Source organism: Centruroides sculpturatus, unplaced genomic scaffold, assembly GCF_000671375.1.
Source record: "Centruroides sculpturatus isolate CEXI.00-Female unplaced genomic scaffold, Cexi_2.0 scaffold136, whole genome shotgun sequence".
In the NCBI taxonomy this organism is placed as follows: domain Eukaryota; kingdom Metazoa; phylum Arthropoda; class Arachnida; order Scorpiones; family Buthidae; genus Centruroides; species Centruroides sculpturatus.
Window position 1 is genome coordinate 407,249 of NW_019384534.1, and position 24,629 is coordinate 431,877.

A 24,629-nucleotide genomic window follows, 5' to 3' on the forward strand; every position below is an offset into this window, starting at 1 on the left:
TCAACCAATCGTCGCGAAGGAGGTTGTATCGCTAACCAATCGACGCGAGCTTTTTATTATTTGAATCTTAAATATATCGCAGAGGACTTCTTATGTTTATAAAAATTCATTTATACACTTCAATCTACATATTAATTTTAATCGAGAATTTTAGAAGATTTAATTTAAAAACCAAAATAATATTCAAAAATACTAATTTAACAATGAGAGACTAATTTAATTCTAATTACTGTATATTATACAATTTTAGGAAATTTTTACAAGTTCTTTCATATATAAAGTTAAATATATTTTTAATTATAAAAATATTTCAGCCATACTTTTATAAGTACGTGGTCATTGAAAATATAACTCTAACTCTAATATAAACACAATTATAATATACATATAATTAATTAACACGTAAATCAACTTGAAAGATTATTCTTAGCATACAAGTTTACCCTAATAACAAAATATCCACGTTTTAAAATTAAATTTCATCTCCGCTACACGATAGTTTCCTATAATCTTTAATCAAAGATCACTTTTTTTTCCCTTCTTCCTGCTGAGTAATCCGAGGAAAGTAACCTTACACAAGTTAACAAAACAAAAACTTTTGCAGGAAATAATTATGCTTGAGATTTAGTTACTTGGCGTGTTCATCCTTAATTAATTGCACGAGTCAAACAGATGCCACGACCTCGTTCGCTACCAAAGCGTTAATGTAATATAGTGTATGATGGAACGATTCACGGTAAACCAACTGTGTACGATAACCAAAAATTCGATTGTCGTTTGCTCAACCTCTTAAATACTCTAGTTTATGCACACGGGCGTGTCTAGGAATCCAAAGATCCTATTTTTTTACATACAATAAAAGCTGTAATAAAATACAGTAATGCTTACAATACAATACAGCATACTACAATATAAGCTGCAAAACTATACATAATTTACCTAGAGCAAAATGTAGTGTGAATTATACAATTTTCTCTTTAAATTGTACGAATTCTAGTGTAGTATACACTAACATTACAATATTCTTATATTAATTTAACTTTAGCTTCGTTATAACCAGCGTAACGTTAGCGTAACTGAAAATGAATTACTTAGCTTTAAAATAAATGGCATAACATTAGCTTTAGCGTAAATTATATAGTTATACATTTAGAATAAATTACATAACCTTAACTTTAGTATCAACTCGACTTACGTAGCTGCAGCTTTGGGTAAATTACATGAACTTAGCTTTAGAGTAAATCGCATAAGTTTAAGTTCAAACCATACTTTATAGTAAATTATATAAGCTTACATTTAGTGAAAATATCGTATCTTAATTTTAAATTTTATTTGATCCATCGAAAAAATATGGCATAAGAAAGTATTAGAAGAAAAATAATTACGGTTTTCGTTATTTATTATTGTATAAGAAACGAATGTTTTCCAGAGAGTTAACATAGAACTACAATAAATTTAAATGTATTACGTTAGCCAATACTAAAATCGATAAAAATGAAATAAGTCTACATATTACGTTAGTGAATTTTCCGGTTTGTGGAACAAGCTTTGGATTGGAAAGAACAAATCTTATGCTTAGACGACAAAAGTTTTCGGTTCGTCATCAAACTATACAATCTCTTTCCCCCTCTCTACAAAACTTTCATTTACTCGACTCTACTAAATCGAATTTAGAAGAAATACTGTGAATTTTCAGTTTGTATAAGCCGTAAAAGCAAATCGAAATTTGTTATATTTTCTAATATTTCCTTTCATATATTCAAGTAACTAGAAGTAGTATTTGGCTACTGAGTATAGTTTTAAAAATGTGTAAAATGTCAAAATCTAAATTATAAAAAAACAGGAACGATTTATTTATGGATAACTCTTCAAAATTTATACATAAACATACGTATGCGTTTGTGTGTGTGTGTTTTAAACAATTTATTCATTACATTTCCTAACATTTCCGTTAGTTTATATAACACACAATCTAAAGCATAAGTTCCATAATCTGAAGATAAAATAAAGAATTGAATAATTTCAGCTTTAGTCTAAGTTGCATACATAACCTTATTCTTAGTACAAAATGTACTGTACAAGCATATTTTTAGCGTAAACTACATAACCTTAGCTTTAGAGCAAACTGAAAAATGTTTCGTAAGCTTAGTAGACCCCCCTATAACACTGTTGATAATTCCGTGTTATATGAATTCCATGTTGTACGAATCACTTAGATTTTACAAATATGTGTGCCGGGCTGTGAACGGCTCACGTATTTGTAAAATCTAAGTGACTCGTACAACATGGAATTTATATAACACGGAATTATCAACAGTGTTATAGGGGAGTCTACTATATATAACCAAATTAAAAAAACAAAAATTTATATATATCAAATACAAATATGTTTTATTCTATAATTAAATAAATTCTAATTATCTTTAAATATTTCATTTTAAATGATACGTTTAATCCACAAAAGTAATATAAATTCATTAAAATAAACTTCGAAAAGAATATTATCTGTTTATAAAATATTGTAAACATTTAAAAATCGAGAACGAAAATTTAAACAACGTTATTCCATTCACGCAATTTTATTTTATTTATTTTAATTAAAATTCAAATTTAATGTTTTATTTGCAATGCTGAATTATTAAATTGTTGTTTTTCGGTTATTAAAAATAGCAATTAAATAATGTATGAGCCATTGTCAAGTACACAAAATAATGCATTTAATTATAAATTACACTAATTACAATAAATATACAGATGCTAATTAATTGCTATAATGGAAACATAAACAATTATATTGACAATCTACCTTTGTGTTGCAATGTGTATCAGGTTTTCAGATATTCATAAACGCACTTAATCTCTGAGGAGACCGTGATACAGTTTTAGTTTATTAGGGCCTTTTTGCGGCCCTAATACATTTATAGCCTTTTACTCTTTCCGCTTTGTAGGCAGTAAAAGGGCCTTTTTGATCGTATCATGTCACAATGAACAATGCAAAGGGCCAGGCTCACAATGCAGGCGGTTGCAGTTACCCTCCCATAGTGAGCCTAGACTCGAATCTGGATCCTTCAGAATAGCAGACTGACGCATTTTCCGCCTGGACCATCGACTTTCTCCTCCTAACATTTCCTAATACACGAAAAATTCAATAGGATGAATAATTTATTGTGTAATTCTTCGTAAATGTCAGGCTCAATAGTACTAGACCTGACCGTCCTTTTGTGATAGGACTTGATGTGGATTACTAATATACGTCGCTGACATCTATAATACGTATTTCTTGCATACCCACAAGTGTTCTACGTTGTTAAATCAAAATTTATTATTATTCATCACAAAAAGCACACAACCTCAAAACATGTTATTCAAATATTTTTACAATTATACAAAAGGAAGATTTTTTGGCAAAGTTCCTTCTATTTCAAAAGAAGAACTATTTTGGTACTTTGCAATTTGTTTAACACATCTTTAGAAACATATATTAAAAAATTACTTGGCGTCGTTTTATAATTTAATAACTTTTCCACAAATTTTATTTCAGATATTTAAAACTTGTGGCCGAAAGGATAAAATCAGTAGGCGACTGACCAACGTGCTTCGTGATGCTATCTGTGTTTTCTTCAAGTGTCTAACACCCGAATAGTGATCAATTTCCCCATAGAAAGCCCCAAGAGGCATCGCCCTTTGCAAATCATCCAAGTGTTACGTTGCCACATCCTATCAAACCACTTAAAACTTACATTTAAGTATAACAGAAACGTATTAAACTTATCCTTCATTTGACCAAACAGTTCTTCTAAGAAGTTACTTATCAAAAACTGTTTTAATAGTAATATTATTGATGTATTTTAACATACACGTTAGCTATTATATAAACAAGTTCAAGTACAGTACATTTGTTATCAACACTTCCTCGTTTTGGAGAAAAGCCTTTTAATGTAAACCCAGAGAATTACCAAGACAGCAACTAAATAAGAAAAATGGCCACGGTTTCTTCCCTAAGGTCATTTATAACAGGGTTTGAAAAATATGTTTGGCGGTTGCCACAGTTCAGCTAATTCACACATTACACCATTCATAGAGGAATAAAATCAACTGATATGAAAGATGCCAAGAAATTCGTGCACCAATTTTTACAACTGCAAACAAAACTCAACACATTTGTAAATAATTCATTTTAATCAGACATTTTTATGCCAAGTAACAAACGTATTTTTTGTCTTTATCGAATAATTTATATTTATTCTAAAAACCTGCTTCACGTGATTATTTATAGCACTGCTCTCACGTTTCTTCTTGTCATTATTCCTACTTTTAGAGGGCAAAAGTCGAAAAACTGACTGATTTAAAAAGAAAAAAAAATAGTTTCAGAAAGATAAAAAGACCTAACAGACATGAAAGGATGAAAAAAATACATTAGGGGAACCATAAATTTATTTCGACCTCATTTTTTGGTGACTTGAACGAAAGTGGGTACAGGCAAGACTGAATATACATTTGACACAGCAGCAGAATTTGTTACGTACATATATATTGATAGATTCAATAAAGTAAGACAAAAACGCGTCACAGTCTCCGTTTCCGCCTTTAGTAACCCCCTTCTAACATATGCATTAAGAAGATCCACAGGAGAGGGAGAAAAAAAATAGAATTCGCCATATCTAAAAACACGGACCCTTCTGGTGGGAGTGACTCGCTACCATCCGGCCACACAAGTGGAAAACACAACATGGTGTAAAATTTTAATATACATATAATAATACATATGACAAAAGATTTTCAATATGGAGCTTTCCACACCGTGGCACAAGATGGAAAGCGCCATATTGATAATTTACAAAAAGTTTGCGGTGGCGCCATCTTTTGATTATTTGTGTAATTGTAGTTGAATGAATACGTGCAAGGAAATATGAGGAGGAAAATCGATGCGAATAGTGGAAAGTTATGCACCGCTTCCTCCCAATGACATTACTAATCAATCCTATCGTGTCAGCGCCAAAGGATTAGAAACGTAGACCTGTCCTTTCCTGAAATTGTTACAATTGGTGTTCACGCGCATTCATTTGATTAAAATATAATGGGATAAAAGGTAGGAACGTGCCACAGGAAGGTTACAAGTATTAAATGTCTAGTATAATACGCATTTCCCGTGAATTCCGAGAACGTTAGAAAAGTCGTTGTGAAAGAATATTTTTCGTTTTTCGTCCGATTGTCCTCTCCTTTTTTCCATTAAGAAAATCCGAGAGAGCGATTAAACTCATTTTTGGAAGATAAAAATAATATAAAAAAAAGTGAATAGAAAAGGGAAAAAGTATAGAAATAGTGGGATTTAACGCAACTAATTGGAGAAAGAAATCCACTGACCGGCTGAAAATCTTGGTAGAGCTTTGTGCTCAATCTTCTCTTCTCTTAGTTGTTCTTACCAACTAATCCTTAGATTTTCACGATTTCTGGACAAATTTCTACCCTTGGCTGTAAGAAGCCAATCTATAACGATGCCGATTTTGGCTTCTTTATCTTCCATTTCCGGATACAAACGTCCTTTCAACTATCCGAATTCCTTTAATTTAATAAATTAACTAAAGAGCTCTTAAACTTCTTTCTTCTTGTTCTTACAAAATTCACTTCACAACATCACTTAGTACAGACTACAATGCGCGTGGCAGCGTACTACCTAATTGCGATCAATATCCAGCCAAGGTACTCTTTCGATCATCCATTAAATATAAGGTTCTCGTATTTTCATTCTTCAAAAATTCAAAAGCATTTCTATGGATCATTTCTTCCCTCCACAACAATCTTGAGGGTTCCTATTCAATTAACCAATAGGTAAACCGCTCGTCAAACATTAACCTTTGCTGGAAACTGAAATACTTGGCACCGTTCAAAGGTACTCCAAGTATTTCAGTTACAATAGAGGTGTATTCTAACGAGTGGTTAGCCTGCTGGTTACTCGAGTGAGAAAGTAAGAGGAACCCCAGAATACTGTCCGGTCCTGATACTCTTAGTAGTGCTTCAAGTATTTCAGTTACAATGGAGATGCAATCTAACGAGTGGTTTGCCTACCGGTAAATCGAGTGAGAAAGTAAGAGAAACCTCCCAGCATATTGTCGAGTCTTGGCACTCTTTGTAGTATGTCAAGTACTTCAATTGCACTAGAGATTAATGTATAATGAGTGGTTTGCCTACTGATTAGTTAAGAAGTGACAAAATAATAAGAAATGAATCGTCGCTGACACTCTTCGGATGTGCAAAGTACTCTAGCTACCAGAATGTTTACACTGGTAAATTTTATTTAACAGGTAAACTGAGGCGAATCGCTGGTATCCACACTTCGATAAGAACGTTTATGCGAGTTTTTACAAAATTTATTTCAAGACATTTGATGTTTAAGATAATTTGAAAGATTTTTCTCGTTCCGGAAGATATTAAAAACGCTTTAAAATCCGATTTGGCCATAAAGCACGCTCGTTGGCGCCTGGTATCGAGTTCTTTTAACACTCGCCAGTTTAAACACGCTTTCCATTCCTCCTTCTCTCATAGATGTGAAATACGCGAAGGAGATAGCAATGTGAAACGAGCGTGTGTTCGGTTCGTCGATTCAAATTTACCGCCTCGATTCATAGTTAAATAATGAAATTTTGAGATTCCTAACGGTCGACGGGTGGTGTTTTATTTAGCAAACTAAAAATAATCTTCTATTCACACGAATACACCTTTGAAATTCGGAAAAAAATGACGTAAGAATGCATAAATCACGAAATAATTAATCAATAAATTATTCGCATATCAATAAGAATTTCACCAATGATTCTGTGGATATACATGTTGGCTTAGAAGTCAGTTAACCTAGTTATATTAATTTTAAGACTATACTAATGACTGAATCACGAATGTATCTGTTCCAAAATAATCTTTGAAAATATGCATCTTGGTTAACTGACCTTTGGACCATCCCTATATACTGATTCTACAATTATCGATGAAGATTTTATGATATAAACGTTCCTATTTTTCCAATAATCTCTTAGGAAATTTGAAACAGTTTTTTCAGATACTTTTTCGAGACACCAACATCAACTAGACTCTCTACCATGCCGTGTTGCTGCTCCGTTATACCATATAGTAGCACCTAACAGCACCTTATGCAATACACAGGAGCACTTTAGATGCTGTAAATGCTGAAGGTACTGATAGAAAACTCGTAAGAAACTCGAGTATAAGTAATAACTGCAAATTTACTCAATTGAAAAACCTTCGCTTATTCGAATAATTAAAAATTTGAAGCGTTAAACAGGAATATTTTTGTAAAACATCTCGTTTAACTGATGACATTCCTCGCTTTCTCCGCTTTATACCGAAGCTTGTCACTTATTAAATGAGACTTTCCTGTAAAAATATATCTTGTAAAATTCGTTATTTGTCATCTTAATGTGTAATGTAGTCTCCCGGAAGACGTTAAATCGGGAATTCCACTGTATATGACTGCGGTTGATGTCGACGCTTCTCCGTAGATGCGTGCGAGGATGGACAGTAAAATCGATAGCGTGTTTCACACATATCGACATATTGTCTGTACTAAAAAGCGCTATTCTTCCGCTCGGGAGGCGTCGAGAGAAAGAGAAACCCCACCAACAAAAGCCCTAGTCATTCGAAAGAAGAGGAGGAAGCGCGAGAGATCATTCGATCATCACCATCTTTCTTCTCTTATTACGAAATTGTTATTCCTCTATAAAAACTCTAAAAAGAGGATAGAATCCAAGACGCTAGTTTGCTACGTATGGACCATAGAACCCCTGTTCTAGAACTAGAAGATGCCAGATTTCGGTGGCATCCGAACCAACGAGCGAAGAGATTACGTAGCGTGTAGAGTGGCAATTTTTACGAAAAATGTCGTTGGAATCGATCGACATCGAATGGCATGCCTCGCGTTATATACACATCTGTAAAGTCGAGACAGCGCAGGCATTTCGCAGACAATCCCTCGAACGTGGTGAAGACAGATGAGGTACTAAATCGACACTTTAGTTACACAAAAACTTAAGATTTCTTCGAAGAGTGGAGGTAGAGAAGAGAAAAACATATGAAGAAGCGGGTTAGGGGTGCAAACTTGAGCAGTGAAGATTACTTCCAGGGAATATCGAAAAATAAATGAAAGTGAAAGGAGGAGAAAAGAGATGGAACCAATGTAAGAAATTCTATAAGGGAAAATCTATCAGAAAGATCGTATGACAGAGTTTGCGGATCGGTTTTCTTATTACCTAAACAAATAATCGTGTTTTATGTAAGAATTTATAGAAATGGAAACATTTCGCAGATTCTTGAATCTACGAAAATATTAATTTCATTAGAAATAATTAAGAAATTAAATTAGAATTTATAGAATATTGTAAAATAGAATTTGTCGTATTTGTTTCTTGTCTCTTAATGTAATAAAATAAAAAAAGTTCCATGATAAATGATGATGAAGAAATGATATAATGGATAAAGAATTGTGAAAGATACGTTCTACGCACCGCTAACAATTGAAAATAGTCTCCAACGGTGGTACAATTGGAGCTAGTTTAGCGCTCGACCCTCCTCCCTGCCATGTGGGAGGGTGGAGGAAAGTCACCCCTATGGTGAAGTTCTTCTAAACGAAAGGAAAATCGATGGAAAAGACGAACCGTTTATCGAGACAATCTCGGATGTTTGGCAGGAAGGAGAAAACAATTATCCCGCCTTTAAATCGGGCAATTAAGCGCCATTCTACCAGACGACCTTGGCCTCTTCCAGTTAATCGTCCCCCCTTTTTTGAAACAATTTTACCGCACTCCCCTATCTAAATCAATCGTTTTTCTTCCATCTCACGGCTTTTTCATTTTATTAAAAAAAAAAAAAAAAATCGAAGGGTGACATATTGAGAGGGAGCCAACTAATCTGGCTCCATCTAGTGGGAGGCCTACGAGTAAATTTTACGCGCAAAATCTAGTAACCTCCGCGTAACAGGTTCCTCCTAGAAAACAAGTAACACAATTCTATGATATGGCAAGTCATCTCGATGAGGAGAAAGGTCATGTTAATAGTATCAGAACGGCACTAAGGGAGTAAGAGAGGATAATTCTCTACAGAGATCCTCCCTCCTGTAATACATTTAGTCGCGATCTCGACATCTTGTTTCAGATCTGGCGCCTGTTTTTGTACTAATAAATCCTGCAGGTGGCTCATCTCCTCCCATTAGAATCGCCCCTAGGTCGAGTGAGTCATCATTTATCATCGACCCCGAGGATGACGTGTGTTATATTTTCTTCACGGAATCTTCCATCCAAAAAAACTAAATCATCATTAACGAGTCGTAGTTTATTTATTCCTTACGCCATAAAAACAATTAAATGATCATCAAACATTAAACAGAACAAGCGAGAATTAACCAAGGAAGGAAAGAATAAGAAAAAAAAACAAGAAAATATCATAAAAAAACAGGTTAATTTTGCAGAATATATATATATATATATTGATATAAGTAAATAAAGAAATAATTCTATAAACAGATAGAGTTATTTTCTTTATTAAAAAAAACAGAAAAAAAATTAAACGAACGATTTTTCATCGGAACTCCAACCTTGTTGAAGATCAGATTAAATTCAAAATGGCGGATCGAAAATACTGTGTTTAAATATTTAATTGTTTAAAGTGAAATTTTAAATCTATTGGCAGTTATTACGACTTTTTGAGTTAAAATTTAATTAAATTAATTCAAAAAGCTAATAATTATCGTTAATTATTTATGTGTAGTGCGATTTTTAACTCAGGTATTAAGGAGCTACTAATGTGTTATGGGCATTTACTATAATACATTTACAAGGAAATATTTGATACATATGTATATCCTGAGTATAGAAGGAGTATACAAATTTTAACTCCTTTCATATAGCCATATCTTTGTGTATGTCATATAAAACCTCTGTATACAGTCACTATCATACAAAACCTCTCTATTCAGTTATAGTACGATAAAGAATGGTGTGAAAAACTCTCTATAAAACCATACCGACATACATATGCCCATCAGTAAGAATCCTATACATGTATGGGTATTGAAAGTTTAGATTTAGAAATCTTAAGACCATAAAACTACATCTCGTAGAAGGTACGCATACTACATTGCATTATATACATCTTATAAATTATATGTTTGTGTAGAATTATCTTATATAAATGTTTATCCTTAAGGACTAAAAATAGTAGAAAATATGCTGTATGGATCCCTTACAAGTTCGAGTAAGTATCCATAATAGAGGAGTCAATCTTCTAGAATACTGATAAACAATTCTTTCTAAATTTAGGAAGACTATTGTTTGATGCTGAATAATCAATATTTTATGGTTTAAAAAGGAAATGAAATTAGTACAAGAGTACAATTATTTTGTGAATTTTATAATAAACCGACTCCCTTGTGAAATTTTTGAATACATCAATTCAATCTCCGCAATTCGATCGATTGTACAAGCAGTTATCCAAAACCTAGAATTATCTGCATTTGCTATGTAGACTATTCTTGTACGTGTTTAAATTTATCTTTTCTGATTCATTCTGGCTTTAAACAGTTGGGCATAAATGCATCTCGATGAATAGAGAACCAGAAAAGAACCCCTTCGCGCATTAAAGGAAGGTGGATTTATGAATTACACGCTTCGTTCCTCCGAAGAACTGTTATAAAATTCAGCAGAAAAACCATTCCTCTTGGTAGTGGTTTCCGATTAAAACCACATGACCCTATTGTGGACATCGTCTAGAAAAATCTCTCCAGTTTCTTTCTTCATCTTTAACGAATCCCCTTATCCTGTTTTGTGCAGGCAATGTAGAAAAGGGGCGAGTAGGGTTGCATCCATTTATATTAATATTTATAAAGCATTTAAATGGAATCGGTAGCAGCCGAATCCATTTAAATGCTTTTGTGGAAGGGCCGCTTACCCGAGATGCCACTGTGACAAGATACAGGATTCGATCGATAAAACGGACATCGCTTCCCGCCTCCAATCTCGTCGTACACACTTTTGGCGCGAGACCAGTCGCCTTCGCTTTAAACTGACCCTCTTCATCACGCCATCCACTCATCATCTTCGATTCTTCCATGGATCTTCAAGCGATGCCTATTGCAATAACGTTAAAACTGATTCTAAATAAAACGTTCCAACTTCGCAACTCGCCAGACCAGGTGTAAGTGATTATTGATGGGGTCACTTCTGCAGTTCGACGTGCCATTACCATCCTTCGTTGAATCTAGACGTTAGTTAAAGTTACTTTGGCACCTTCTACGTAGTTCTTTTTTAAGTGAGGACAAAGATTCTAACTCGTACTGTACATCCGCATATTATCAGTAGTGAACTGATAATTTATGTAACAAAATACTGTACTCAAAACATTACGCTCTACAATAAAAAATGGTTCAACACTTTTCTCTCTCCTGCTATAAGGTGGATGTAAATTCTTGCATCTATTCGATATTCCCATGATTATCTAAATTTTAGTCGATTATATTCATGTTTACCGTAGCAACATCACATGTATCTAGTTAAAGACATGTTCGTTAATCTCAAAATATAGGAGAAAGTCTTCTCGAAACGATTACCAGATTTAACATCTTAATAACACCATGACTTATCTGAAGATATGCGAAGTAGTCTATAAGCTAAATAATGTATTCACAGTCTTATACGGACGTTAAAACATCTAAAAAATATAAAAAATAAATAACATTTTAAAGAATTTAAGAAGTCGAGTACAGAAGAGAACAATTGCACAAGTTGTAAGAGTGGAGGAGCCATCGGAGATGGAAGAAAAGTACAGAATTGTACAGAAACTTCTGTACTGTAGCGTGTGTTCGATCCCGTGTTTCGTAGGCCACAGACCCGAAGCGAAAATATCACCATAAACTGCGCAGCCACGGTCGACGACCAGACGTGTACGGATGGAGACCAACATCGTCGGCCATCGATATCGACCGGGTGGCACGAGCCGCCGTAACGTAAATTTATAACGTAATTTCCGTTTAGAGAAGATTCTACTAGGCTACATCCATCGGAGGAAGGCGAAAGAATCGTTTCTCGCATCACTCGAAGGGATGCTGCTAGAGAAATCAATCCTCGTATCTCCAACTTCGAGATAATCTCAAGTGAGCCGCTCTTGAGGGCCCACCCTTTGAGGCCTTCAGGAAACTTTTAGAATTGTTGTTTTTTCTTGGTAAATGACGTGGAGCGAGATTCCCGAAGACGTCGGGGATGCTGTAGTCGACGTACGTTTCACGAAAATGGCGTTAATCTCGCTCGGATGAGTACGGAGAGGTATCCTCCTGCCTCTTTGTAAAGTGCTTCTTACGTGCGGTAGGGCATGAAAGGAGTTTAAAAAATAAAAAATAAAAAGAAACGAGCCTTCGTCCATACAAATTACACAAGTGATGGATAATCTAAACGGATAGCAATACATGCCGCTGCTCTGTTTACGTCACATGCCGATACATCGCTCCGGATTTTTTTATTCACGGGGCCGCTTTCCCTGCATAATTTGGGTAGGGTATCGTCGGTTAAAGAGGAAAACTGTTAATTTTTCAACGCTAAGCTTTATTAAAGTGCAAATTCCTCATAAACGTCAAATTACGCATCTCCGACGAGACAGAAATCGTATGTAACGCCGGCGTGACAGAATCTCCGGAAGTTGACAGACGTTCCAGTTCCGGAAGAGAAATTCTCACGAAGGCCCCCTTTTGGAGAGAAATGGCACGAAGTCATATTTATTTAATTAACATTTTTTTTTATCCGAAACGATTCGAGGCCCCTGGAGGTAAAAACAGTCAAAACACGACGGGGAAAAATATTCTAAATCCTATACACAAATATATTATCCACTTACCATTTTCCTAATTGAGAGAAGTAGGCGCATATCCTACGGGCCAAAGAAGCGGAGCGTCTGCTGGAAGACGTGGATTCCTCGTCGTAATCGCGTTGTATATCTCCATCCATGTGCACTCCTCACTGTTAGAAGCCGACCGCTCGGCACCTCTCTTCACTCTGTCCGCGGCGCATCGCCGTCCGACGCCGCACCTTTCTCGGCGCGACCCCTACCGCCCGTCTCTTTACTCTGTCCCAGGAAACGGTGGCGACATCTGACGACGGTCGGAGGAATTAAGCAACTGCGGCGGTCGTCTGCGTATCGTCTGGCTACAAAATTGGTAAATTCGAATTTATTGCCTTCGGCTATGGATTCCGGCCCCGAAGCCACCGTCTCTAACGTCTCGTAGGCGGTTTGGAAGGTGGAAAAGGCCTCTGATGCTCCTATTCGGTCCGCGGGCGACGTCGTTTGTCTCTTCCGTTAAGCCTATTTAGGCTTAGCGGGTAGGATGGTGGAGCCCATCTTCGACTACCAATTCCGTCTCGTATTGATCGGCGATAGCACCGTGGGGAAGAGCACCCTCCTCAAAACGTTCACAGAAGGGAAATTCGCAGAAGTGTCGGATCCCACAGTCGGAGTCGACTTTTTCGCTCGTCTGGTCGAAGTCAAGAGCGGAGTCAGAGTTAAAATGCAATTATGGGACACGGCGGGACAGGAGAGATTCAGGTATATAAGCCTAAAGGTACGATTACGCCTCCGAATGAGACCCCTGAAAGGTGCAACTATGCTTCCGAATGAGACGTCGGGACCTCGCTGGAGCCGTAGACTGCACCGAATGGAGCAGAAAAGTCTAAGGAACCTCTATGTACGACTCTTTGTAAGATATGCCCTACTCCCGGATCGTGTGCCGTCGGGAGTCTGTTTAATTGTTTGGTCTGTACGGGCTTTGAGTGACCTACTCGAAGTTATATAGTTTTAGAGGAGTGTGGTGACTTGCCTGCACTCCTGTAAAACTATAAACTTCACTCGTGCCACGTGGATGCGAGGCGAGCACCAAAGTGTGTGACTGTCTGTGGAGCATGGAGAATGGGCGTTTTGTATGTGGTATAAAGTAACCTTTAGAAGTGAATATTGTGTGTACGGATATGGTTCCTTTGACTTTTTTGCTTGTACGGGGGTGGAAATTCCTCATTCGGAGTTCGTGTCTTACCCTATTCTGTGTAATCTATTGAATTGCAATGTAAGTTAAAAAGACTCTGTGCTTGCATTTTATTGAAAGTCTTGATACATGAATAGATAATGTTCATATGATTGTAGGATGGGCCGACATATAGAGGCATTTGAGGTGTGCGATTCCTCAGATATATCTCTTTTGTATGTTGGAAATCCTACTTTGGTAGTCTGGCCTAGGTGTGTTTGTCCTTACTCCTTGCTGCTTTCGCTTGAGTGATCATTGGATCGGACCAGGCTTTAATGGAAAAATTGGGAGGGTGTGGTGTCTGGGGAACTGGCCTGCTGGCGGCTGAAAGGATGAAATTGATTCGACTTTGCACCTGGTTGGCACACTGGTTGAGTGTTGTTTTCTGGGATTTCTTCTCATGTCTGAAGTCCAAAACAGTGGCAGGATTGGCTTGGATGTTGATTTTTTGGGCCTCAGACTAGGCTCCATTTTTTACTCAAATTTATGAGAAAATTTGGTAAAAAAAATTTTTTTTGCAAATATTTTGGGGTCTTGCTAGTAACTTTTTTCCAGGGCCCCACAAAACCACCTGCTGGCCCTGATAGGGACCAGTTTCCTGTGAAAAGTCCTTCCGAGATTCACTTTCCCCAATTAGCAGTTTGCCCGAGTGTTGTATTACCTCATTCCATTGGTCCCAATTTGAAGAACCAAAAGCTTTGGATGTCCTTCTAGATTTAAATCTGGATTGGAACATCAAGAACTTATATTAGATGGCCCACCCAACTATGTTGGTTCTTATTCCTTAATACCCGATTGACCCTACCGTAATGGGCAAAGTGAGAGAGATTGTTTGTAATAGGCTGTTGCATTGCATCGACAAATAAATAAATCAACATTTGGGATATTGATTTTGTTAACAGAATTCTGGCATATGATATATTGAAGTAGAGAATAAGATCAAAAAGTTAAAGTGAGAACAGATGCATTTAAATAAGAGCAGTCTATACCAAGGGTGGGCAACCTTTTTTATAACATGGGCCAGAATAAATTTTACGTTTTTTCCGCGGGCCATAGTAGTTAATTGACACCTTGTGACCTGTAAATTTTTAGTCTGCAAATATAAAATAAATAAATAAAAAGAAATTAATTACTACAGTCGATCCCCCTATAACACTGTTGATTATTCTGTTTTATATGAATTCCACGTTGTATGAGTCACTTAGATTTTACAAATGCGTGTGCCGGGCTGTGAACGGCTCACCTATTTGTAAAATCTAAGTGACTTTAAACACAATAAAAACAGCACTATGTAGTTGGATACGACAGACATTACATTTTCTAATTGCATAGCTTTTGCACATAGATTTTCTTGATGGATGATGCGATGAGATATAAATAATTTAGAAAAATTCTGTTCTCCCATTTTTTGTTTGAATAAGGAAATGACTCCCTTATTTTTTCCTGTCATTGCTGCCGCAACACTTCAGAAAATAATATTCAATTTAAACTAGACGAATTACATCGAAAAATATTTATTTATAATTTCTTCTAAACATCTCGCGGGCCGGATAGAAACTCTTCGCGGGCCGTAGCTGGCCCGCGGGCCGGGGGTTGCCCACCGTTGGTCTATACATTGATAAATCTAAGATTTTGACTTTCCAAGTGAATTAAGTATTAATACAAATGAGAAGGTAGAGTTTGTGTGTAATTTAATACAGATATTTGGTTACAGAAAACAAATATTGTAATACAGTATTTACAGGATGTGATTTTTTTGTGCTTGCAAATTAAGGTGTGTCACAAGAGTTAATAGCCCTTTCTTTATGAATGAAAATTCCGAAAGGATTCGAGATTTGATAGTGACTTCATAATATATTGATACAGTGGTACCTCAGGATATGAAATTAATATGTTCCAAAACTGAGATCGTATCATGAAAATGTCGTAAGGTGAATCATTTTTCCCCATATAATTACATGTAAAACCAAATAATTCGTTCCAACACAAAAAAACACACTCAAATTAAAGCTAAGTAGTACATTAAAAAAATAACTATAGTAAGGAAAACACTGAAAAATGCATTTTGTAGTTGTAAATGTGTAAATAACCATAATAAAACAATAATTGATTTTTAAAAAATGTAGTTTTATTTGCACTTTTACCTTTGAGGATAGACTATGGTGGAGGTGTAAACTGGTGATGGAAGAGAGGGAGAAGGGAAATGATACTAAAACTTAACTTATGTAACATAATGTAACAATAACTTAAAAATAACTTAGATTTTTAAAAATTTAGTGTTGTTTTATATGTATATATTGTTTTTTTAATTTTTATTCACTACTTTTTGCTTTCTTTCCTTCACTTCCACCAGCACTTTCACTGGATAGAGGTCGCTTGGTAAAATATCTATCCAAAGAGGTTTGGCTTTGCCTACTTTTTGCCTACTTTAAAATGACTTAGGCAAATGGCATTACTCCGAGCAGCAATACAGCTAGTGTGAACCTTTTTGGGATGTTTCTTTTCAATAAAATCAGTCACTTTCTGATAATACCTCAATATTTCCTTTATCGAGCAAGATCCTTCCACAATGAAGCAAACACGCAGACTGAGACCAATGAACAGAAGTGAATAAAAAATGGCGTTGTGAACTAATGTAACATTGTATGGTGAGTTTTTGTTTGTATCGTGGAGCAAAAATATGTTCGAATTTCATGTCGTATCCTGAAAATTTCATATGCTGGAGCGTTCGTATCCTGAGGTACCACTGTACTTATCTTCTGATGTTTGATTACTACAGTGCCAAACAGCTGATAAAAATCAATAAAAGTTTATAGATGAAAAGGAAATGTTTGAATTCTAGTATTTTGAAGATTCAATAAAAAGTTTATACCATACAATGTAAGGTGTGTTGCTAACACAAGATTATTCACTGATAAATATGTATTTAAAACACATGGTCAATGTCACTTGTCACACTAGAAAACTGTATATAAAATCTATATGATGTATTGATTTAAAGATTTTTCTCGGTCACATATTGAAAAGAACCCATAAACTATTTGCATCTCTTTTAGTATGTCTGATTCAATCAGAATGAACATTGACGTTACATTTAGTGCAAACATTTTGCCAATAGTCACTATTGAATCTGTGGTTCTTTTTTGGTTGTTTTTTAAATATATATATTTATAAAGTATATTGAATGATAAGACTTCGTCTACAGTCGTCAACTATCCCTATATATATATATATAGGGATAGTCTATAGTCTGCAATTCATGCAGAACACTGTCTTTGATGTAGACGAAGTCTTACGGGGGTGGAAATTCCTCATTCGGAGTTCGTGTCTTACCCTATTCTGTGTAATCTATTGAATTGCAATGTAAGTTAAAAAGACTGTGCTTGCATTTTATTGAAANTTTAAATATATATATTTATAAAGTATATTGAATGATAAGACTTCGTCTACAGTCGTCAACTATCCCTATATATATATATATAGGGATAGTCTATAGTCTGCAATTCATGCAGAACACTGTCTTTGATGTAGACGAAGTCTTATCATTCAATATACTTTTTAATATTCACTCGAACATTGCTCATTCATTTAACTTTTTTATTCTTGCGTTAATTAAAATAAACTTGGTTTATAACATTTTCATTTTTTGAATTAGTATTGTAATCTTTTGCAAACTGTTTAAAGCTTAATTGTGGTAATTAATGTAAACTTTCTATTAACGAAACTTACTTGATTCATTTATTATTATATAGCTAATGTGATGTTGACAGTATCATGAGACTATGCTATTACCTTGAGTTATATTTTCATAGATATTGTGCTTCTGAAATCTTACATCTTTACAAGATTATACACATGTATTTTTCTATAGAAATATATAACTTATAGTTTCATTTATACAAGATTATAATATTACAATTATCTTTCTAATTATTGAGATGATAGCTGACATCTTAGAAAGGAAAAAAATATTCTTCATGAAGATTCAATTAGATTCTTAAGTGTCTACATAGTTGGAAGATTAAGCAAGCAAATGAACGTAAGTTTAAAATATTTTAGAAATCTTTTACATTGAAACTTATTTCAATTTATTAGATTATATTTATTAATTACTATTTTCACAATAACTTTACTGAATCATCTACAATAAACAGTGAAATATTGATTTAATGAATTTTGTTAATACAAAACATTCTTTACAATAAATATTTTACGGATTTGTTACCAATTTTCTTCATATTAAAAGAAAGCAAATTTTCTCAGGTTTGATTTTAAAACTTATAATCAAAAAGGAATATAATTTTGCTGCAATCAGCACAATTTTTATGTTTTTAATTAATATAAAATGTTATGTTGAACATTGTAATCTATTGATTATTATCGAAATTTAATTCAAAAATGATTTACTCAGAGAAAGGATTAAAACAAAGTTCTCTATTTACATAATAGTAAACAGTTTAAAGTTGTAAACTTGGCTTTCATTGTATAAATTGCAGAACTAACACTTATTGACAAAAGTAGGTCTTACTCCAATAGACCTTTCTATTGAAGTAAGGGTTACTTCATTTTCGAAACTTCTTTCATCAATAAGTAACGTTTTAATTTTAGTTTTACAATGTATGTATTTTACAAAAGTCTTTTGTTCTTTCAAAAGTTTTGTTGTAATTTCAGGAGAACATTAAACAATATTAAAACTATGACAATGGCATTTGATTGTACTCCTGAAGATGAAGGTAGAGAGTTTACTTGTTTAATTTTTTTCTAAATAGAAGCATCTTTTGAATAAGTTTTACATTATGAAAACTAAACAGATAAACAAATCTCGCCATAGTGAAAATATTTGTAATACAATTATAACAAAAGTATTTTTATTATTTATGATCATAATTATCGAAATTTTAGTTTCCATTTAATTTCAGCCATTAGCTTACTTATTACTATTTTTCTTGGTAAAAATGTTACGTGTGATAGAAGAAAACAAAATATTCTTTTCCACTCATTATTTGAATAAACAATGAATGGAAAAGAATATTTTGTTCATTATGTATAAAATTGCTTGAATTTTGATAATATTTTATTATGACAAACAACTTCAAATGCATGTTTTCATTATGCTGACATTTTACTAAAGAATGTAAATTTGTTAGTCGATTGCTCCATATTTCAAGCAGTACTTAAATAATTATACACTTTGAATTTTCAAAATGAGGTGTAAGATCAAAATCATACAATGAGCTCATTTTTTTCATAAATGAAACCTGTTTATGTATAGTTAGATTCTTTTTTCCTACATCAGCTTCTCAAGCTTTAGTTTGTTTATAAATAAAGATAGGCTATTAAGTTTTTTGTATGTACTAAATCCTTTATACATACACTTACATATGATACAAAAAAGATTACATTCCTTTAATTAAAATTAAACAAAAAATTAATTCTCTCGTTTTTTGGCCCTCTAAACAGGTTAATATTCATTTATAAAATGTAATTTGGATGCATTTTTCTTTTGATTTCATATTTAGATTTTTTCACAATAATTTAAGATCTTACACTTTACTCATTTTTTAAAAATATCAGAAATAATAAATTAACTGCTGTGTTTTTTGCCATAGCTTTGACATTGATACATTTCATTCTCTCACAGAACAATGCAATAATGAATCAGAATATTAATAATAGCCATAATTTTATTGTTAATTTTGTTGTTTACAGCAAAATTTTGGAAACTAATAAAATATTTTATGCTAATTAATCGAATATTTTCTAAGATACATAAACAAAAATGAAAGCAAAAACATGCAGACATCAGTATTTATCGTAGATTAAGTTCTGAGAAGTAGGAAAATGCAATAAATATCTAAGATAAATGTCATTAACCACAAATATCAAAACAAACATTGTTATCAGTTTGTATGAGTCATGTATTCAACACGAAAACAGAAATTGATACTGAAATCAATTTTATTTTGTGTACAGTTAAAACAATCTAACATCATCCATAGTAATCAAAATTGTATTTAATAAGTTATTGAAAAGCATTACAACAAAATGAATTATTTATTTTACATTTTTATATAATTTAAGGTGGGGAATAACTCGTAAAAATAGGCAATTCCATTATATAATTGTATACCTGTGACACAAGAATGATGTAGTAAAAAGACTAAAATATTTTGTGTTCTTCAGCACTTCAAACAACCTTTACAGCTCCAGCGGTATGTGTTTACACCTTAGCAAATGTTTTCAACCTCATCAAGGTCTTCATCAGGCTTCTTTAACACCTTAAGTTCCCAGCAATTTTTGATATAATTGTAATTAAACATAAAAAATACTTAAACCTGAAAAAAAACGAAAGAAATGCGTTAATTTTGAAGAAAAAGCTTCAAATTTTATTTTTTTTTAACTCGCCTTTCTGTGAAATTTAACACCGATGAGTTATTGTTTACACAGCTGGATGACCTTGAACACAGCTGGAGTCGGATTTCCCGGGACATTCTCATAGAAGTCTCGGGAGGACAAGGGTTTAAAGTAGGGTGACATCGAAATTTGCATATATTTTCAAATATTTTTAAAAAATTAAAAATTTTATTGCGATTTCCGACCCCCCCTAATCAATTAAATTAATATAAAATAAAATATATTAATTAAAAAAATTTAAAAACTTTTGGAGGTCGTTTTTGACATCAGAAACTAGCTTTAAATAAGTTTACCGAAGTAAAATTAGTGCGCTACAACTTAGGAACCATGAAATAAAATTGATAAAAAACTCCCATTAAAAAACAATTAAGCCTTAATCGAGCCTTCACATAGGCTCATTAAAATCGCGATAAAATTTTTTCGCGCGGGCAAAAAATTTTGAAAAAATTTGGGGACCTAAAAAACATTCCAAAAATTCAAAAAAAAAAAAATTTTGTCAAAAATGGCTATAAGGACCACGTTTTATGTAAGGCTATATAGCGTGCCCGAGTTAACTCGGGCGAAGAACTAAACGGGTTAATTAGGAATTCGAACGCGTTTGGAACTGAACATATACGATTCAAAATTTCGGTCGTGATTCCCAGTTCAGTGGCAACCGTTGAGAGGGCGGTGGTGTGTTTTTTATTGTCAATGTCACGTTTGTGCTCACACAGCCTTTTGTGAAGGGAGCGTTTGGTTGACCCTGCATAAACCAAACTGCTGTTAAATCTATCATCTATCATCCCAAAGCAGGATAGCATATACCCCCGGTGCGTGTTTTAAGTCAATCGCATCTTTCCCGTTGCAAAGCAAGTTGTAAACTGATCTAGGCCTTTTATAAGCTATCTTACTTTTATTGATAAATGAAATTTCTTTGTATATTGCATCCAGATGGTGGTTGTACCCCATGATTTTTCTTGTACACTCGTTATCCAAATGCTCCCCTTGGACATTGGCAGTGTCTCGTGTGCAAGCCTGTGTGTAAGCGTGAGCGATATTATGTATTAAGTTCTTATTATACCCATGTTGTGTGGCCATTTCCTGAACGTATATAATGTGTAAACACATACCGCTGGAGCTGTAAAGGTTGAAGTGCTGAATTATAACTCCTCTAGTGTTGGAAGACGTTTATTTCTTATATTTTGTGTTCATTTTTATATTAAAAATATTNTTAAATTTTCTGTGTCAAATAATAAAAGAATGCAGACAAGTTGAAATTTCTTTTGGAATATATAAACAGATTTCTTCTTAGTACTTTATAAGGAAAATTTCATGATATTGAACTCACACTCCTTTGTTTAGCATCACGAATTTTGTTTTCCTTTCAGTCTCTCAGATAAGAATAGTCTGAGTAGTCACTAAACTAGTTTATAATACTCAGACTGCTCGGATCGATGTAGAAGCAAAATCCACAACATTCCACACGTTCCAAGAAGGAGACGTTAAGATGTAACACTCGAGGTACATAAAACATGTAATAAACAATGCCACAACTGGTAAGATTCCATTTCTCTGCTGTCATAATTGCAATGTATGAAGATTTCGCTTGAATAAATTATTTTGAAATTTATCGTAAATATTTAAATGATGTTTTAATAAACGAAAGCCAAATCGAATAAATATAAAGTTATAGTAACTTATTCATGTATTTTCTTATATACATATAAAAATATTCCTGTTGATCATGTAAACAATAGTATTCACGAAAACAACGTAAGGATTATTATTGTTTTTTTATTATATCAATTCTTTGATTATATTTTTCAAACTTTGTTGAATTTTTTAAGATTTAATTTAAGAAATGAAATTTTAAAATAATATCCAGAGTTTATACTTTTAGATATTAAACATAATAAACTTTATATAAGTAAAGTAAATAAAATATTTATATAAAATAAATAAAATAGAATTTTGTAAGATTTTAACACTTATTACTTCGAATAATTAAAGTATAATTATATATATATGTGGGTGTGTTACTTGTTAAATGTTTGTTTTCACAAAGAAATATTAATTTAATGAACAGTCAGAAGAATATTCGGTATTTGCTGGTATAAAGAGTATTTTATTCATTTGTTTATAAGATTACAGAAAATATATGATAATTGATCTTTAAGAAAACATGTTCTGGTACTCTAATAATGTAATTTCCAACTGAGAGTGAGAGGGAGAATACTTATTTGCTTAAATTCTATAGGTACTTGATAACATAATATAAAGATGCAGTTTAATTATTTGTAGTTCAAGCTTTAAATCCTGAATATAAATCAGTATGTAAATAAATTTATAAAATTAGTAAAGTATTGTATTCATGAGTATTCTTTATGAGATAGACAATTATTTGTAGTGGTGATTCTTATTGTGAAATGTATTGTAGACAAGCAGATTTTCAAAACTTTACCAGGGACCAGTAAAAATATAGATTCAATCAAATAATAGCAACCTTTCTATCAATAGTTCAGGAAATGTTAATTGTCTACACACAAAATGTTTTCAACCTTAATTAAAGTCATCACCTATCTCCAAACAACTCATTTTGAAACATAATTTAAATTTACAACCATGACAGGATAATTTAAAATACAGTAGAGCATCGTTTATTCGAAAGAATTCCAGTCGGCAAATTTAAATTTTTGCCAGTACTGTGGCACTGCAATCTTTGGCTATGTCTTGGGCTACTCAGATATTTTACNAAATAATATTCAATTTAAACTAGACGAATTACATCGAAAAATATTTATTTATAATTTCTTCTAAACATCTCGCGGGCCGGATAGAAACTCTTCGCGGGCCGTAGCTGGCCCGCGGGCCGGGGGTTGCCCACCGTTGGTCTATACATTGATAAATCTAAGATTTTGACTTTCCAAGTGAATTAAGTATTAATACAAATGAGAAGGTAGAGTTTGTGTGTAATTTAATACAGATATTTGGTTACAGAAAACAAATATTGTAATACAGTATTTACAGGATGTGATTTTTTTGTGCTTGCAAATTAAGGTGTGTCACAAGAGTTAATAGCCCTTTCTTTATGAATGAAAATTCCGAAAGGATTCGAGATTTGATAGTGACTTCATAATATATTGATACAGTGGTACCTCAGGATATGAAATTAATATGTTCCAAAACTGAGATCGTATCATGAAAATGTCGTAAGGTGAATCATTTTTCCCCATATAATTACATGTAAAACCAAATAATTCGTTCCAACACAAAAAAACACACTCAAATTAAAGCTAAGTAGTACATTAAAAAAATAACTATAGTAAGGAAAACACTGAAAAATGCATTTTGTAGTTGTAAATGTGTAAATAACCATAATAAAACAATAATTGATTTTTAAAAAATGTAGTTTTATTTGCACTTTTACCTTTGAGGATAGACTATGGTGGAGGTGTAAACTGGTGATGGAAGAGAGGGAGAAGGGAAATGATACTAAAACTTAACTTATGTAACATAATGTAACAATAACTTAAAAATAACTTAGATTTTTAAAAATTTAGTGTTGTTTTATATGTATATATTGTTTTTTTAATTTTTATTCACTACTTTTTGCTTTCTTTCCTTCACTTCCACCAGCACTTTCACTGGATAGAGGTCGCTTGGTAAAATATCTATCCAAAGAGGTTTGGCTTTGCCTACTTTTTGCCTACTTTAAAATGACTTAGGCAAATGGCATTACTCCGAGCAGCAATACAGCTAGTGTGAACCTTTTTGGGATGTTTCTTTTCAATAAAATCAGTCACTTTCTGATAATACCTCAATATTTCCTTTATCGAGCAAGATCCTTCCACAATGAAGCAAACACGCAGACTGAGACCAATGAACAGAAGTGAATAAAAAATGGCGTTGTGAACTAATGTAACATTGTATGGTGAGTTTTTGTTTGTATCGTGGAGCAAAAATATGTTCGAATTTCATGTCATATCCTGAAAATTTCATATGCTGGAGCGTTCGTATCCTGAGGTACCACTGTACTTATCTTCTGATGTTTGATTACTACAGTGCCAAACAGCTGATAAAAATCAATAAAAGTTTATAGATGAAAAGGAAATGTTTGAATTCTAGTATTTTGAAGATTCAATAAAAAGTTTATACCATACAATGTAAGGTG

General features: G+C 33.4%; 2 protein-coding genes across 2 annotated transcripts in view; one reads left to right on the forward strand and one right to left on the reverse strand.

Moving 5' to 3' along the window:
- LOC111623128 (solute carrier family 35 member F2-like) overlaps window positions 1-13,100 on the reverse strand; it is a 103,340-nt gene extending 90,240 nt beyond the window's left edge. Inside the window, exon 1 of the mRNA XM_023365612.1 lies at window positions 12,889-13,100. Within this exon, the coding sequence (XP_023221380.1) occupies window positions 12,889-12,998 (110 nt within the window). The 5' untranslated portion in view covers window positions 12,999-13,100. The remainder of the gene's footprint in view (window positions 1-12,888) is intronic.
- A 36-nt stretch (window positions 13,101-13,136) lies between these two features.
- Window positions 13,137-24,629, forward strand: part of LOC111623129 (ras-related protein Rab-39B-like) — a 45,918-nt gene continuing 34,425 nt past the window's right edge. Inside the window, exon 1 of the mRNA XM_023365613.1 lies at window positions 13,137-13,593. Within this exon, the coding sequence (XP_023221381.1) occupies window positions 13,376-13,593 (218 nt within the window). The 5' untranslated portion in view covers window positions 13,137-13,375. The remainder of the gene's footprint in view (window positions 13,594-24,629) is intronic.